Source organism: Galeopterus variegatus, unplaced genomic scaffold (assembly GCF_000696425.1).
Source record: "Galeopterus variegatus unplaced genomic scaffold, G_variegatus-3.0.2 Scaffold80, whole genome shotgun sequence".
Taxonomy (NCBI): Eukaryota; Metazoa; Chordata; class Mammalia; order Dermoptera; family Cynocephalidae; genus Galeopterus; species Galeopterus variegatus.
In genome coordinates this window covers 341,800-355,696 of record NW_007726191.1, presented here as the reverse complement: position 1 = coordinate 355,696, position 13,897 = coordinate 341,800, and the positions used below count along the sequence as shown (strand labels likewise).

Sequence of the window (13,897 nt, the reverse complement as noted above, 5' to 3'; positions counted from 1 at the left end):
TCCGAACCCTCGGCGGGAGCGCCACCGCGCTCCCAAGCGGCGCACTGTAGCAGTGCGCCACCGGGCCGGCCCACATTTCAATTTTGATAGAGAAGTTTTTCCATATACAGTAGTACACAGAACCCCGATGTATTTAGCACATAAAGCAAAAATGCCAGGGCAGAGAGGATTCCAGAGCTCCATTAGGGTCCCACTTAATCGTTGTGTAAAATGTGACCCGCACAGCTCTGTTGGGCACCATTCACCTTCTAGTATCATAGATTTTCAGTTATTAAGAGGACAATTTTCCAGCAGAGGGCAGTAGTATCTTGAAGGAAGGATACTACTTTTTTGAACTTTGCACAAAGCCTCCATACGTTGACTGACAACAGGGCTGAGTCCCATCCACTCAACACCCACTTTGTCCTGAAGTCAGTGTTCCCCAACCTGTCCCCCTCATGGTACATAGAAGATGATGCCACTTATAAGGCGCAGGTGAAGAGAGGAAGTGCAAATGGCAGCTGACCCTGGGGGCTCCACCCACCACAGGCCCTGCCTGGCAGCCCCACAGGCTGAGAACATCAATGTGCCAAGACATGACAACTGGGAAGCCTTGCCCTTTCACAATATGAAAACTACAGTTACGAGTCCAATTCTTTTGTTTGTAGGTGGGGATACTGAGAGAGGGAATGACCTACCCAAGGCCACAAAACCTAAAGGTGAATTTTGAGCCCAGGTCTCTTGACTCCTTCCCCAGTAGTTACGAGTCCAATTCTTTTGTTTGTAGGTGGGGATACTGAGAGAGGGAATGACCTACCCACGGCCACAAAACCTAAAGGTGAATTTTGAGCCCAGGTCTCTTGACTCCTTCCCCAGGGTTTATTCCATTGTGTCTACATTAAAAGACTTTAAGACTTTCATATCTCTTGCTAGATAAGATAGGGTCAGTTATTGGTACAGAATTCCAAAAAAGGAATGACAGAAAAAGAAGCAATTTTCCCAAGGTGAAGGTCAAGAACACAAAAAAGGAAGAAATGCATACCACTTTATACCTAGACTTGTGTACTACTATGCCCCTAATGATAGTGGAAGATAAGGAAATTGATCATATTGAACCAACAATCAGCAATGGGTTTTTAAAAAATCAAGCTTTATTACTTATTTTTTGGCATCGTAGTCAATAATTCATTAAATGGGTCACTTCAAACCACTCAAGAGTACCAGTGAACACCCCCTCACAAACACTCCCCTACAAGACATTTACCACAGATGACTAGATCCATAGCCACTGCCTATGGATCTATAAAAGGGAATGAGTCTTTCTGTGAAACAAATCTTAGCTCTTATCTATATAGTCAAGCTCGAATTTTTTCAGTGGCTTTAGTCAGGCAAATTTATCATCATTCATTACTCAGAACATATAAAAAATTATAAAGCGGTTATCAGTTCCTCCCTAACATCTTTATTTAATCCTAATTTATTGCTTATGGATGCTGAACTCACGTACAATATTGCAAGCCCCATATCAGCCCATCTTAATTCAAGCTGAGAAACAAAAAAGGCACCTGTCTTGGTTCACATATCCCTAGTCAATTAGCGACCAAATTCCAAATTAAGATGACAAAGAGTGCTCCTTAATTCAATGTTACATGTCTTTGCAGTCCTAATCCTAGACACTAAGCTACCCCTGATATAAACTGGGACTCAGTCTATGTACACATCACACATTTCCTCTGGATTTAGAATTACTTCACAAGCTGAGAAAGGCAAAAGAACCATAACCCAGACTTGCATGTAAGGATTTGGCCTCAACTATTAAACAATATTTTAAAGGGGACCTTATGATTCTTTGCTCTTTCTGGGAATTCCTCTGAACAGAGGCGAAGGAGTGGGTGGTGAAAATGGTGGGTTCCTGTCCGATCAGACTGAAATGGTTAAGGTATTACCAAATTTCTGAAAGAACAGAGACAAGCAAGTAAAGGATGAGACCAAGTGATGAACACCTCTTAACTGTGCAAAAATAAGAAAGGACAATTCCATTTACTCTATCACGTGGACCCCTGATGGAGCTACAAAATGTACTAAGGGACCTCCAAGATTTTGTGCCCATGAAAATCTCCTCTCCTAGTCACAAGGTACAAATATATAAAAAACGTATTGGCAGACTTCTAAATCTGACATGACTTCTCCCAAATACAGCTGCCTTTAGTTGCTTTATTAATGCCTCTTTGCAACACAATGGTGATGGTAGGTGATGGAGTGACATCAGGAGCGCCAGAAGGAGGGAGTCAGAAAGCCCTTGGGGACAGGAATCTCCTTGCGTTGCAAACATTTCTGGTGAGGGAAAGATAAAGAAAACAGCATAAGTTTCTAATAACACTGCTTCCAACACTCAACAGTTGGAAGAAACTTTGAGGGACAGCAAGTTTAAGTTCTTTTTTTTTTTTTTTTTTTTTTAAAGATGACCGGTAAGGGGATCTCAACCCTTGGCTTGGTGTTGTCAGCACCACGCTCAGCCAGTGAGCAAACCGGCCATCCCTATATAGGATCCGAACCCGGGGCCCTGGTGCTATCAGCACCACACTCTCCCGAGTGAGCCACGGGCCGGCCCAGCAAGTTTAAGTTCTATGGAACAGTGGACAAAACTGGAAAAAGCAATTAAAACTGATGGTTCTGTGTAAGACTTCTGCTTCTGTATGAATTCCATCAGGGGACAAATTAAATGATATTATTATGCCTGTCCCACCCTTGTCTCCCTACAGCCTGGCTTCCTCTTTCACCATCACTATTTTCCCAGTTGACCTCCTGGAAGCTGAGAGTCAGTGGGTTATCTTGAAAGACCTATTACAAAATTCTAAATTATTTGTGAAAATTAATTTCTTAAAATTCCTTGGCATACAGGAAGAATCCAACTGAAAGTAGTCTGTTCCCATGGAGAAAAGTGACCACATTCACTACCTCCCCAGACCTGAGACTGAAAAAAGAACCTTAGCCAACATGCAAAAAATGTACTGGTGAGAGAAGATTCATTCTCTCAGGATAGCTTACTCATAGGCAGTAAGGAGAATGACACGTAGGAAGAAATGATATGGCAGCCCTTAATCCAAAGGTTAAGGGGGAATTATGAACAAAAATCAAGGTTTGGAAAGACTAAAAGGGAGAGATTATAATAAAAGTGTCTGGAGGTGCAAGACTTGTCAGACACAGGTGCATTCCTGGTCAACATCAGTTTGGGATGTGTTAGTCTAAGGACATCTTACTTCCAAGAACTGCTTGAGGCGTATGAAGGAACCCATCTGTCCTGAGCTTGTGATGGCTTCGATTCTACAGGGAGAGAAAGAAGACACGTGAATAACACCTATGATACCTACCTCTCTTTCGGAGAGGTGCATTATTGATCTGGAATGAAGGGGTAGATCCAATGACTCACAGACATGTCTTCAGACTATGGACGCTGTCACTCTTCCAAATGAGCCCAACCTTCTTTTCAAGTAAGGGGATAAAGGAGAAGAGAGCACTGCTGCTTTCCAAGGTCTTTGTGATCAGGTGAGACAGGTTTTGCCAAGGCCTAACCCCCACTTGAAATGCCAATGAGTTGAGAGGAAAAAGAGGGGTACTTGGAGGTGAATGCCACACCAGAGACAAGCAAACTGGCTGATAAATCAGTTTCTCTAACTGATTTAACGAGAGGATTTGACTCCTTGGTTTAATTCATAACTACATGTGATCATCATCCCAGATTATCTGGGGGAGTCTGGAAAAGAATAGTTTAAAAATACAAGATATCTTGACCTAACGCCTTCCTAATGTGTTTTTGTTTAGCCAACAATATTTCAAAGAGACTCATTACATTTCAAGAGCAGTTATTCAAATATCAAAGAGGAGAAGGACAGGAGCAGGAAGATGTCATACTTAATATAGGTATTTTTAGTCCGAGTCAAAAAGAACATGTACTAGCACCCAAGTGTATATGAGTTTTACCTACTAAATCCCCTGTTGTCTGCTCAACAAGCCTGATACCTGGGGAAATAGTCCTCTTTGATGAGAAGTATCATCTTCCAGAACTGGACCTGGTACTGCTTCATGAGGGCATTCCCACATACCTAGAAGGAAACACAGACACTGTCAGAGCAGAGAATGAAAATTCACATTTGCAGAACAAATCCATAAGGCACAATCAGCCCTTTGCTTTTCACTCTTATCAGAAATTTCAGCCACAATGCCAGTGAACTAGCTACCAGGGGAATAAGTGGGAAAACCCAACTTTCTTCCACAGTATTTCTCTGTATATGGCAATACCTCCATTTAACCAGACTGTCAGATCTTTTTTTTTTTTTTTTTCCTTTTTGTCTTTTTTCGTGACCGGCAATGGATCGCAACCCTCAGTGTCGCGCCCGTACTGGACCGGGACCGGCAACGGGATCGCAACCCTCGGCATTGCGCCCGCACCTCGCTCAGCCAGTGAGCGGCCGGTCTGTATGTGGGATCCGAACCCTCGGCGGTCCCAAGCGGCGCACTGTAGCAGTGCGCCACCGGGCTGGCCAGACTGTCAGATCTTAATGAACTATTCTTCTTTTACTCTGCTTAATGGAAGCCTTTCTAGAGGTATGGCATACCTCCCAACCCTAGTAAGCAGAGTATACAGAACACCACTTGTGTTCTCAATGACTCAAGATCATTGATCATGTACTGTGACTTCAGGAACTATTCAGGTGATTAGGAACTATTGGCATTATGGGCCAAATGGTCCCATACTTGTTATGGTATGTACTCCAAGCATTTCTTCTTTAAGAAGTGTCCCCTTTCCACAGAAACCCTTACTTTCACCCTACAGTGGTGGTCCATTATAGGCAGATAGAACTGTTGTATAGAGCCTCTAGATGGGGGAGACACCTGATTCAAGTTGGCTAATTATATTTTCTCTCCTGGGAATCTGCAGTCAGAACAACAGAATACCAGTTCCACCACCCTAGGTGACCACACTGAGGCTGAGTGACATAGCTCAGGACAGCTACTTTCTTCACTGTGTATAAGGAAACAGGGAAAGTCTGCCTGTAGAGGAAGAATGAGGCAACTTGCAAGAAAAGCAGTTATGAAAGACCATGTGGCCCCACAGAGACACTGTCTTGGTGCCTGGTGATATTCTAGTTCCTGGTACCAGATCCTCATGATATTCGACTGCACATGCCACCCATGGTTCTGGGAGTCACTTCTATATCCCTAAAACAAATTTCTCTTTTCACTCACGCTAGGATGTACAATTTTCTATTCTTTAAAATGAACAAACATCCACACAGAGAAGGCAAGTACAGTGGGAAGAAAAAGTAAAAGCTAGGTTTACTTAGGCTGGGGAAGACATTTATGACCCTGGAACCTAATACTGTTTATCTTCAGGCTCGTTTTCTTTTTTTTGTTCGTCTTTTTTCGTGTCCGGCAACGGATCGCAACCCCCAGTGTTGCGCCCATACCGGACCGGGACCGGCAACGGGATCGCAAACCTTGGTGCTGCGCCCGCACCTCGCTCAGCCAGTGAGTGGGAACTGGTCTGTATGTGGGATCCGAACCCTCGGCGGGAGCGCCGCCGCGCTCCCAAGCGGCGCACTGTAGCAGTGCGCCACCGGGCCGGCCCTTCAGGCTCGTTTTCTATATTGCTTCCCCATTCATGTCACCCAGTGGCCCAAGGCTGTCTGAACCACTGGCTTTCTCTTGTGATAACTGAATTACGTACCTCCAAGAAGTCAAAGAGGAGGGTGGCTGTCACATCTGACAGGGGCTCCATGTTTAAGATCTGTGCCAACCAGCGCCAGCCATGATTTAAGCCATGAGGGTGAATCTGGGAGGAGAGTAGCTTGTTCATGATTTGATCTCATTTTATTCAGAGATCTAAGCTCCCGATATTATCATTCAGCCATTACCAAGTGGACATGAACCCCCAGATCATTAGCCCAAGCACATGTCACAGGGCAGAAATATCACAAGCTAAACAAATTCTGTTTTTAAATATTCCAATATGTTAGTTTCCACACATTTTTTACAAGATCCCTGTGACACACATGTGTCAGCTTCAGTTTCAGGGATTTTATAGGCAACAATTACTCTTACCAACATTTTATTTTATTTTTTTTGTCCTTTTTGAGACCGGCCGCACTGCGCTCAGCCAGTGAGTGCACCGGCCATCCCTATATAGGATCCGAACCCGCGGCGGGAGCACTGCTGCACTCCCAGCACCGCACTCTCCCGAGCGCGCATGGGCTCGGCCCCTTACCAACATTTTATTTATTATTCTTGGTACCTTTAGCACAGAACCTGGGACACAGCAGGTGCACAATAAAACCTTCTTGGATTCAATTAATTTCTATTTTTTCTCTATTAGGTCTCCAAATCCATTAACTTCTCCATACCTCTAACACATTCCTTGAGAAAAGAACTGGGCTGGCAGATCAAAGCCCTGAACCCCAGTTGTGGCTCTGTCACTAACCTTAATGATTGATTTATAACATACTCTCCTCTGGTAAACTGTTATAAAACCAGTTATTTAAAGCCCCAGCTGAGTCAGCCATTGAATAAATGCCTCTGATGATCCAAAGAATCAATATCCTAATAATCAATATCCATTTCTCTAAAGAATACTTGTGAAGCTGTCATGCCATATACTTTACCTTATCATTTAACTAAACTGACTCTCTGAAAGAAGGCCAATATATCTTCTGTGGGTGGAATACAGTAACACGGACCTGGTCCAACCTCTCATTAGTGACAGTAAGCCTTTTCTACCTACCGCTTGTCGGTTTCCATATGGCCACTGGAGCTGGATGATGGCAGCATAGAGACGAATCATCCCAGACATGCGTTTCAGAAAGTTGTCCTGCTGTTCCACTTTGGAATCCTTTACTTCGTAGCCAAGCATCCTATGTGGGAAGAAAAAATTCAACGTGACAAAGCTAAAACAAGGGTGACAAATCAGAGATTACTTTTTATGGCTAGAAGTAACAATATATTATTACATTTAGCATTATTATTACTATATTATTAAATATTATTATATCTGTAGAATACTTTGTTTACAAAGCAATCAAACCTGTTTCATGTAAGCCATATGAAGTCAACTCACAGGTATACTCCTAGGAGGTAGTGGATATCATTACCCCCATTTACAAATAAGGAAAATGATGCTTGAAGAGGTTAAATAATTTACCCATTTTTGCCAAGCTATTAAATGACAAAGCAGGAATAAAATTCCGAGATCCCAGGATTCTAGATCCAGTATTCCTTTCACTAAACTATATATTGATTATTGGTACACCTAAATCCACAAACGCCAAAAGCTGTCAAGTTTGCATAAAAGACATTACATTTCATTCTTTTTTTTTTTTTTGTCTTTTGTCTTTTTCCGTGTCCGGCAACGGATCGCAACCCTCAGTGTTGCCCCCGTACCGGACCGGGGACCGGCAACAGGATTGCAACCCTCGGTGTTGCTCCCGCGCCTCGCTCAGCCAGTGAGCGGGAACCGGTCTGTATGTGGGATCTGAACCCTCGGGCGGGAGCGCCGCCACGCTTCCCAAGCGGCGCACTTATCCAGTGCGCCCCCCGGCCGGCCCAAGACATTACATTTCTTTTTTTTTTTTTTTTTTTGTCTTTTGTCTTTTTCCGTGTCCGGCAACGGATCGCAACCCTCAGTGTTGCCCCCGTACCGGACCGGGGACCGGCAACAGGATTGCAACCCTCGGTGTTGCTCCCGCGCCTCGCTCAGCCAGTGAGCGGGAACCGGTCTGTATGTGGGATCTGAACCCTCGGGCGGGAGCGCCGCCATGCTTCCCAAGCGGCACACTTATCCAGTGCGCCACCGGGCCGGCCCAAGACATTACATTTCTGATAGAACATTCAAGGCACATAAGAGGAGCTGTGAGACGGATGGGAAATGATTTTCAATTCCATTTATAGTTCATTAATCACCCAAGAGATAGTGAGTACCAAGAAAAACAACTTTACCTCTGATAGTCTTCCAAAGCCATTCCCTCCTTGAAAGCTGGATAGAAAGGAACAGAATAAGGACACTTCTTGTGTAGATGAGCAAGAATGAGGTCCCCCACTCTGGGGTGGAGCTCCCAGATTCCAGATGCCACAACTGCGATGGGGAATGCTGCTTCATGATGAGAGGCCACTTCCTCCTCTCCTTGTTTCTGGGAACACAGAGATGGGTACAATTTTAAATTAATACCCAAGAAAGGCTTAAATGTTGTACACCAGCCTCTTCCCATACCTCTGACAACAAGGATTCTTACCACAAATTTCTCTGCCAGTTTGTACTGGACAAAGTCCAGCCCCTGTGGGTTAAGTGTGATGGACACAGAGCGCCCACCAGATTGAACAGGTTTTCCAGAGAGCAAGCTGTGGATCTTGTCAAAGATCTCCCTCAGCTTGGAACCTAGGCATGATAGACAGAAAGTCAGTTAAAAGATACAACTGCAGATCAATCTCTTTTTCATCATTGTAATAACAAGGTATCTATAGAAACCCAGCTATGCAGCCCTACTGAAGTTCAGAGCCCAAAGTCTAAATGATGCAGAAGAATGTATGACAATCAAATACATGTTGTAGGGGATGAAGAAGTACATAAGTCATGGTACTATTCCAGAAGAATTCCTTATTTGGGAATGAACTCATTCTGAAACTGACACACAAAACAAAGAGATAAACAGTATAGAAATAGGTGTTGTGTTACAGATCCCATAGGCTATGGCTGATATATCCAGAGGAGTCAGTTGCATCTCCAGGAAAAACCTTCTAAAGGATCTTCCCAGCTCAAGATGATTTCCCCTGCTTCTCTGGGACCTGCCTTCCTCTGTCCTCAAAAACACAGAAGTGGGTTCTTATTTGTATCAAAGATCCTGTGTGCTCCAACTCCCACACCAGCTACAGTTAGATTAGGGGGTAGTCACCCTGAGCCAACTAAGAGTCAATTCCTTGAAGTGGCTGGCCCTGTAACACATATGCTCATGAGCAGTGTGGCCTTCCAACTGCCGTGTGGGCCAAAGAACAGCAATCAATAAAACAAGAATGGAGATGTACAGAAGGCAGATGAGATGAAAGAGGACACGAGAACTGAAGTTTCTAGTTCCTGAGACGCGGCCCCATTCTTGTCACTGGATTCTGTAAAGTACCCCTTTATCTTATGATAAATGCTTTTTTTTCCTTAAGCAGATCTGAATTAGTTTTTGTTACCTGAGTCAAAGTTTTAATTAAAACAGCATTTTCAGTCAAGAAATACCCTGTCAAGTTCCTAAACTTCAAGAAATGTTAAAAAAAAGTCTCAGAAATATCCTCCCCGATGGTGATTCAGTTTCATCAAAAAAACCAGCATTTTCAGTCAAGAAATACCCTGTCAAGTTCCTAAACTTCAAGAAATGTTAAAAAAAAAGTCTCAGAAATATCCTCCCCGATGGTGATTCAGTTTCATCAAAAAAACCCCCAAAAACAAAAAAAACAAATAAAGCCCCCCAAAACCAAAAAAACCCAGCCACATTTCTTAGGAAATAGGAAAAGTGGGAGGGAATCATGAATCAAATAATGAGATACCATAGAAACCCCAAGACTAATATTTCCAGAAAAATAGAAACAGAGCCCCAAATCTTACTAAGATGTTAAAATATACACATTTCCATACCAATTTACCCAGCTCATATTCAGCTAAGTCACACTCTATTGCTACTTTACTGATAGTTTCAAAGGACCTCACACAACCCCATGGCTGACATGGCCTCCCATATGCCACACCAGCACTGTATCTTTATTTAAATTTTCCTCCAAATCTAACCGCTGGTGAACACCCACCTTGCTTAAAGAGACAGGAATTAGGTCATCTTTTTCTCTCTCATTCAACCTTTACTGAGCACTAACCCTACACCATGTTCTGTGTCTAGCTGGACTATAAGCTCTTAAAAGGCTTACAATAATGGTGAGACACAGGGACAAAATCAAGAAATGTGAAAACCAGCAAAACTAGAGACTAATTAGATGTGGAGAATGAAACAGAGGAAGCAGTCATGAAGATGAGTCCCAGGTTCCAGCTAAGGTGACTGAATAAATCATGGTGCTACTGATTACTTAGAGAAAACAGGAGAAAAAAAAGAGGCCTAAAGAAGATGCTGAGGTCATATCTGAACACATGAAACTTGAGGTGGCTGAGAGACATCTAAGCAGAGATGTCCTTAAGGAAGCTGGAGCTAGAGGATCTGAAGGTCAGAGGAAAGGAATGAGCCAGAGGTGGAGCTGGGAATCATCAGTATATAGGTATATTGAAGCCAAAGGGATACGTAGAATGAAAAGAACTGAGGGGTAAGAGTAGAACCCTAGAAAACACCTACAATTAAGGTGGGGGTAGGAGACAGACGAACCCACAAAGGAGAGAGAGAGAGATCGGAGGAGAACCTGGAAAGTAATGCTGCCCTGGTGGCCAAAGGAGTAGAGCTTCACAGAGAAGGGGGTGGTCAATAGCATCAAATGGAAACGTGAGGCAGATCAGGAGACTCTTAGAAGAGAGAGGAGCAAGAAGTAATGCTGCCCTGGTGGCCAAAGGAGTAGAGCTTCACAGAGAAGGGGGTGGTCAATAGCACCAAATGGAAACGTGAGGCAGATCAGGAGACTCTTAGAAGAGAGAGGAGCAAGAAGAACTTAGTTTAGAATGTGAGCAACTCAAGCATGTTTACAGGCGAGGGTAAGCACCCCGTAAAAGGGAGGAAATGTAGAAAACAGGAGAGAAAGGGAATAAATGATGAGGTGAAGTCTTGCAGATGGCGAGAGGGGCTGGAATAAGGACTGAGGTGGAAGGGTAAACACAGCAGGAAGGAGGCCTCACGCTTGGACACAGGAGACTAGGTGGTAAATACAGCTGGCGAGAGTGGAAGGCACCTGAGGCGCACCTGCTTGACGCCTCTAAGTGGCTGATGAAGGAGGAGGCGGGGTTGCCTGCAGTCAGCTGAGGGCAAGGATTGAGGATAAGCCTGGGGACAGCAGTGAAGGTGTGGATTGGCTGCCCACTCAACCTCTCCCCCTTTGCTGTAGCTATCAAAGGAAACAGCACATTAAATTCCACAAAGTGATCGTGTTTATTTATTTATACCTTGCCCTGTTCCAGAAAGAATTTCAGGCAGCAAAGTGATACGTAAGTTTTGTCAGACAAAGCCTCTCAAGGGCAGGAACTTTCCCATGCTTTTTGGCAATAGCAAGTTAACTGGGGAAGCTGCGACACATAAGTCACCCACTCGGCAGCACAGTCTGGAATTTGGAGGCTTCCACATCTAGAGCTCTATAAAAACTCTGGTTCTAAAGAAGTCTTTTCCCTGTCTGGTTCTCACTGTCTAAATCCCAGTCTCTGCAGAAAAAAAGAAATGAGTCCTAAAGTATTAGCAAGGCAAGCTTGGAGTTTTCCTGTTTTCTTAAAGATAATACTAATTTACCACCACATCCACAGAATCTAAGTATGAATTTTTCTGTGCTCTGACCAACAATGGCCAGAGTAATTTTTTAAAATTTGTGAAAATACACTAGATAAAAATGACACTGTTTTAATTTGCATTGCATATATTAATGATTTTGAACTTATTTTCATATTTATTGAATAATTATATTTCTGCTTTTTTAAACAGGAAATCTAATGTCGTAGGACAAAAGCAAAGACTACAAGTCATATCCTAGGTTCCCTTAGTGGTGTTTTCAGCAGTAACATTCAACTTTAAAGTTAACAAAAGCCTAAATAATTTATTATTAATAGATAACTTATTAAAAAATGAGTCAACAAACACATAAACCTGATCCAACTGTCAACATTTGTGTGAACATACTCTTTTTACAGGAACCTTACAAATAAGTAGATTTAGAGTGTGAAAAAATAATACAGTGTATTGAAGGACCACATTCTTAACCCCTCTGACCAACCTGCAATGGTGGAGATTTGGCTTACTGGGATGGTGGCAGCCTTCTGGAGGTCCATCTTTATCTTTTTGATCTGCCAGAAAAGAACAGTGAGAAGGCAGAGAAGGCAGATAGTTTTTAGAAGAGCTGAGTAGATGCCACTTAGGATTAAGGAGCATGAGATGCCAGCTACATTCCTTTGGGACATGAGGCTGTGGGAAGCACCATCAGGCCCAGAGAATTCCCCCTATACACTCCTCTCCTACCTGACTGTCCTTGCTGCTCGTCAGACCCTCAAAGGCCAACACGCACTGAGCAGAAGCATCCTGCAGTTGCTGGTACCACTGCATTGTACTGTCTTGTACCTTCACCTGGAGGTCTGAGGAATGAAAGAGAGGCTTGAATGATAGCTAGTACTCACTGGATATGTAATATGAGCCAGGCACTGCTCTAATCATTTTATATGTGTACAAGCGTACTTCAAAAAGTTCGTGAAAAAATAGAATTAAAAGATAATATGAATCTTTCCATGAACTTTTTGAAGACCCCTCGTATTAGCTGCTTTAATTGGCATAAGAGTATGATGTAGATACTATTATTATCTTCATTTTTTTTTTTTTGTCCTTTTTGAGACCGGCCGCACCACGCTCAGCCAGTAAGCGCTGTGAGCACCGGTCATCCTTATATGGGATCCAAACCCACGGCGGGAGCACTGCTGCGCTCCAAGTGCGCCACGGGCTCGGCCCCTTATTATCTTCATTTTATGGATAAGGAAACGGACAGAGAAACATTAAGTGATTTGTCAAGGTCACGTTGGTTTTAAGTAGAAAAACTAGATTCCCATTGATCTGGCTCCACTCTCAAACATGATGCTATACTGATTTGCTTATGTATTAAACAAATATATATCTGTATATATTTATTTAAAATACTCAGCAGCAGCAATACTTGGAACAATACATCTATAAGAATTATATAGTTCATTCATTCACTCCTTTATTTTTTGGCAGCTGGCTGGTACAGGGATTGAACCCTTGACCTTGGTGTTATCAGCACCAAGCTCTAACCAACTTAGCTAACAGGCCAGCCCAAATTATATAGACTTTCAAGTCCTCATGGAAAATGTTGGAATCTGAAATCAGTCTCCACATCAACCAAAGCTGAATATAATACATTACGTATGTAAACACTCTGGTTAATTGTTCTGTATCTTAACATAATATTGAAAACACACTTGTTTGTTTTCACATTCTGAAACTTAACACCGATCTAAAGAACCAGATCCACAACAAAACTCACCTTCATTCTGTTTCCCTCCTGGGCCTTGGCTGGGAGCTGGGGACTCTTTGTGGGCCTCTGAACCCTGCTGTACCTGTGAGTGTTGCAGCTTTACCTGGGCCTCCTCCTCATCCTGCCTCTTCTTTTCTTCATAGGCTCTGGAGATCTCCTGTCCCAAGTTGGTAAGGAGGTCCCGCATTTCCTGCAGAGCTCGCTCAGCCTCAGCTTGGCTCTCTGGTGTAGGACAGCCACTCTGACAGAGTGACAGAGATGGCACTTAGTGGTCATTCCCTAGGTACTTTTGTAGGGCTAAATCATACATCAAAGAAGTCAATAAATCGCTGGAACTAGAATTGTTGTGTCAATGAAATACCAACACTCAACATGCTGATACTTACTGCTTTTCTTGTTTTCTTAAAAGTAATACCGATTTACCATCATATCCACAGTACCTAAGTATGAATTTTTCTATGCTCTCACAAACATTGGCCAGGGTAATTCTTTTAAAGTTTGTGACAATATGCTAAAGAAAAATGATACCTTTTCTTTTTTTAAAGATGACTGGTAACAGGGCCAGCCCGTGGCTTACTCGTGAGAGTGCGGTGCCGATAACACCAAGGCCACGGGTTCAGATCCTATACAGGAATGACCGGTTAGCTCACTGGCTGGGCGTGGTGCTGACAACACCAAGTCAAGGGTTAAGATCCTCTTACCGGTCATCTTTTTTTTT

General features: G+C 43.2%; 1 protein-coding gene across 2 annotated transcripts in view; it reads right to left on the bottom strand.

Annotated features, from left to right (window-relative positions):
- Nucleotides 1–1,108: 1,108 nt before the first annotated feature.
- GLE1 (GLE1 RNA export mediator) overlaps nucleotides 1,109–13,897 on the bottom strand; it is a 55,815-nt gene continuing 43,026 nt past the window's right edge. For both annotated transcript variants that reach the window (XM_008579297.1, XM_008579304.1), the window contains exons 7-16: nucleotides 13,189–13,420; nucleotides 12,156–12,268; nucleotides 11,914–11,983; nucleotides 8,262–8,404; nucleotides 7,969–8,159; nucleotides 6,758–6,887; nucleotides 5,708–5,812; nucleotides 4,000–4,082; nucleotides 3,240–3,303; nucleotides 1,109–2,313 (exon numbers count right to left, since the gene is read on the bottom strand). In XM_008579297.1, the coding sequence (XP_008577519.1) occupies nucleotides 2,245–2,313; nucleotides 3,240–3,303; nucleotides 4,000–4,082; nucleotides 5,708–5,812; nucleotides 6,758–6,887; nucleotides 7,969–8,159; nucleotides 8,262–8,404; nucleotides 11,914–11,983; nucleotides 12,156–12,268; nucleotides 13,189–13,420 (1,200 nt within the window). In that variant the 3' untranslated portion in view covers nucleotides 1,109–2,244. The remainder of the gene's footprint in view (nucleotides 2,314–3,239; nucleotides 3,304–3,999; nucleotides 4,083–5,707; nucleotides 5,813–6,757; nucleotides 6,888–7,968; nucleotides 8,160–8,261; nucleotides 8,405–11,913; nucleotides 11,984–12,155; nucleotides 12,269–13,188; nucleotides 13,421–13,897) is intronic.